At 42.5% G+C, this 945-nt stretch overlaps 1 protein-coding gene across 1 annotated transcript in view; it reads right to left on the minus strand.

Moving 5' to 3' along the window:
* The window catches only part of LOC107989206 (haloacid dehalogenase-like hydrolase domain-containing 5), a gene marked incomplete at its 5' end in the record, with an annotated part of 5,469 nt that overhangs the window by 2,932 nt on the left and 1,592 nt on the right, over positions 1 to 945 (minus strand). The window contains 3 exons of the mRNA XM_025060079.1: positions 284 to 299; positions 378 to 554; positions 648 to 889. Coding sequence (XP_024915847.1) covers positions 284 to 299; positions 378 to 554; positions 648 to 889 — 435 coding nt within the window. The remainder of the gene's footprint in view (positions 1 to 283; positions 300 to 377; positions 555 to 647; positions 890 to 945) is intronic.

Here is a 945-nt window from a genome sequence, read left to right on the forward strand (position 1 = left end):
ATTAGTCATTAGTGTGATATTGTTACACATGTTACAAAAGTATTAGTCTTTACTGTGATATTGTTACACATGTTACAAAAGTATTAGTCTTTACTGTAACATTGTTACACATGTTACAAAAGCATTAGTCATTAGTGTGATATTGTTACACGTTACCAACCACCCTAACTGGGATTCAATCTTGCCCAGGAGGTGAACCCTGGGGTTCCACACCAATGACAGAGACATTGCCTCTGGGCCAATGGACCACTAGAACCAAATCAGCTATTGTAGATTATGTGGCCAACAAGAAACGTGCCCTGTTACAGGTCATAAACAGTGTTGGTTTAGATGCCTTTTCAGCTGTTGGTGACAGGTTTCATAGATAGTGTAGGTACCCAATAGCGTAGATTGTTTTGATGTCGTGGTTCTGGTTCTGTTTCTTCAGCAGATGCTCAGCGTACTGATATGTCAGCAGACTGGGTTTTCCCAGCAGCTCTTTGTACTGCAGTTGTCGACCCGTCAGCTTCCTGTAGACAGACTCCAGACACAACATGAACATCCCATGACCAAACCTACGGGAGAGCAACACGTGAGGATTACAAATGTTAGCAGAGAATTCATTACAACTCAGGACTTGTTGTCGTGTGTCGATGTCTGTGGTTCACCTGGGAGACGGGGCCTCGGCCATCCACATTAGGTCTGTGTTACAGGCCAGGACTGGCAGCTGTGTCGACAGCTCAGTGTCATACTTGTGACCAGGGCTCCCATTGGTCAGAAGCACATCCATTAACAGTTGGAGGTTTGTCTCCCACCTTATTGGCTCCCCAAACAGTATAATCACTACAGTAACATGGCATGTTATAGTCAAAGTAAAAAAGATTGTCTTTATAAAGTAACACATGTTACAAAAGTATTAGTCTTTGCTGTGATATTGTTACACATGTTACAAAAGTATTAGTCTTT

This window comes from Cynoglossus semilaevis, chromosome 11 (assembly GCF_000523025.1).
Source record: "Cynoglossus semilaevis isolate Cse_v1.0 chromosome 11, Cse_v1.0, whole genome shotgun sequence".
NCBI lineage: Eukaryota > Metazoa > Chordata > Actinopteri > Pleuronectiformes > Cynoglossidae > Cynoglossus > Cynoglossus semilaevis.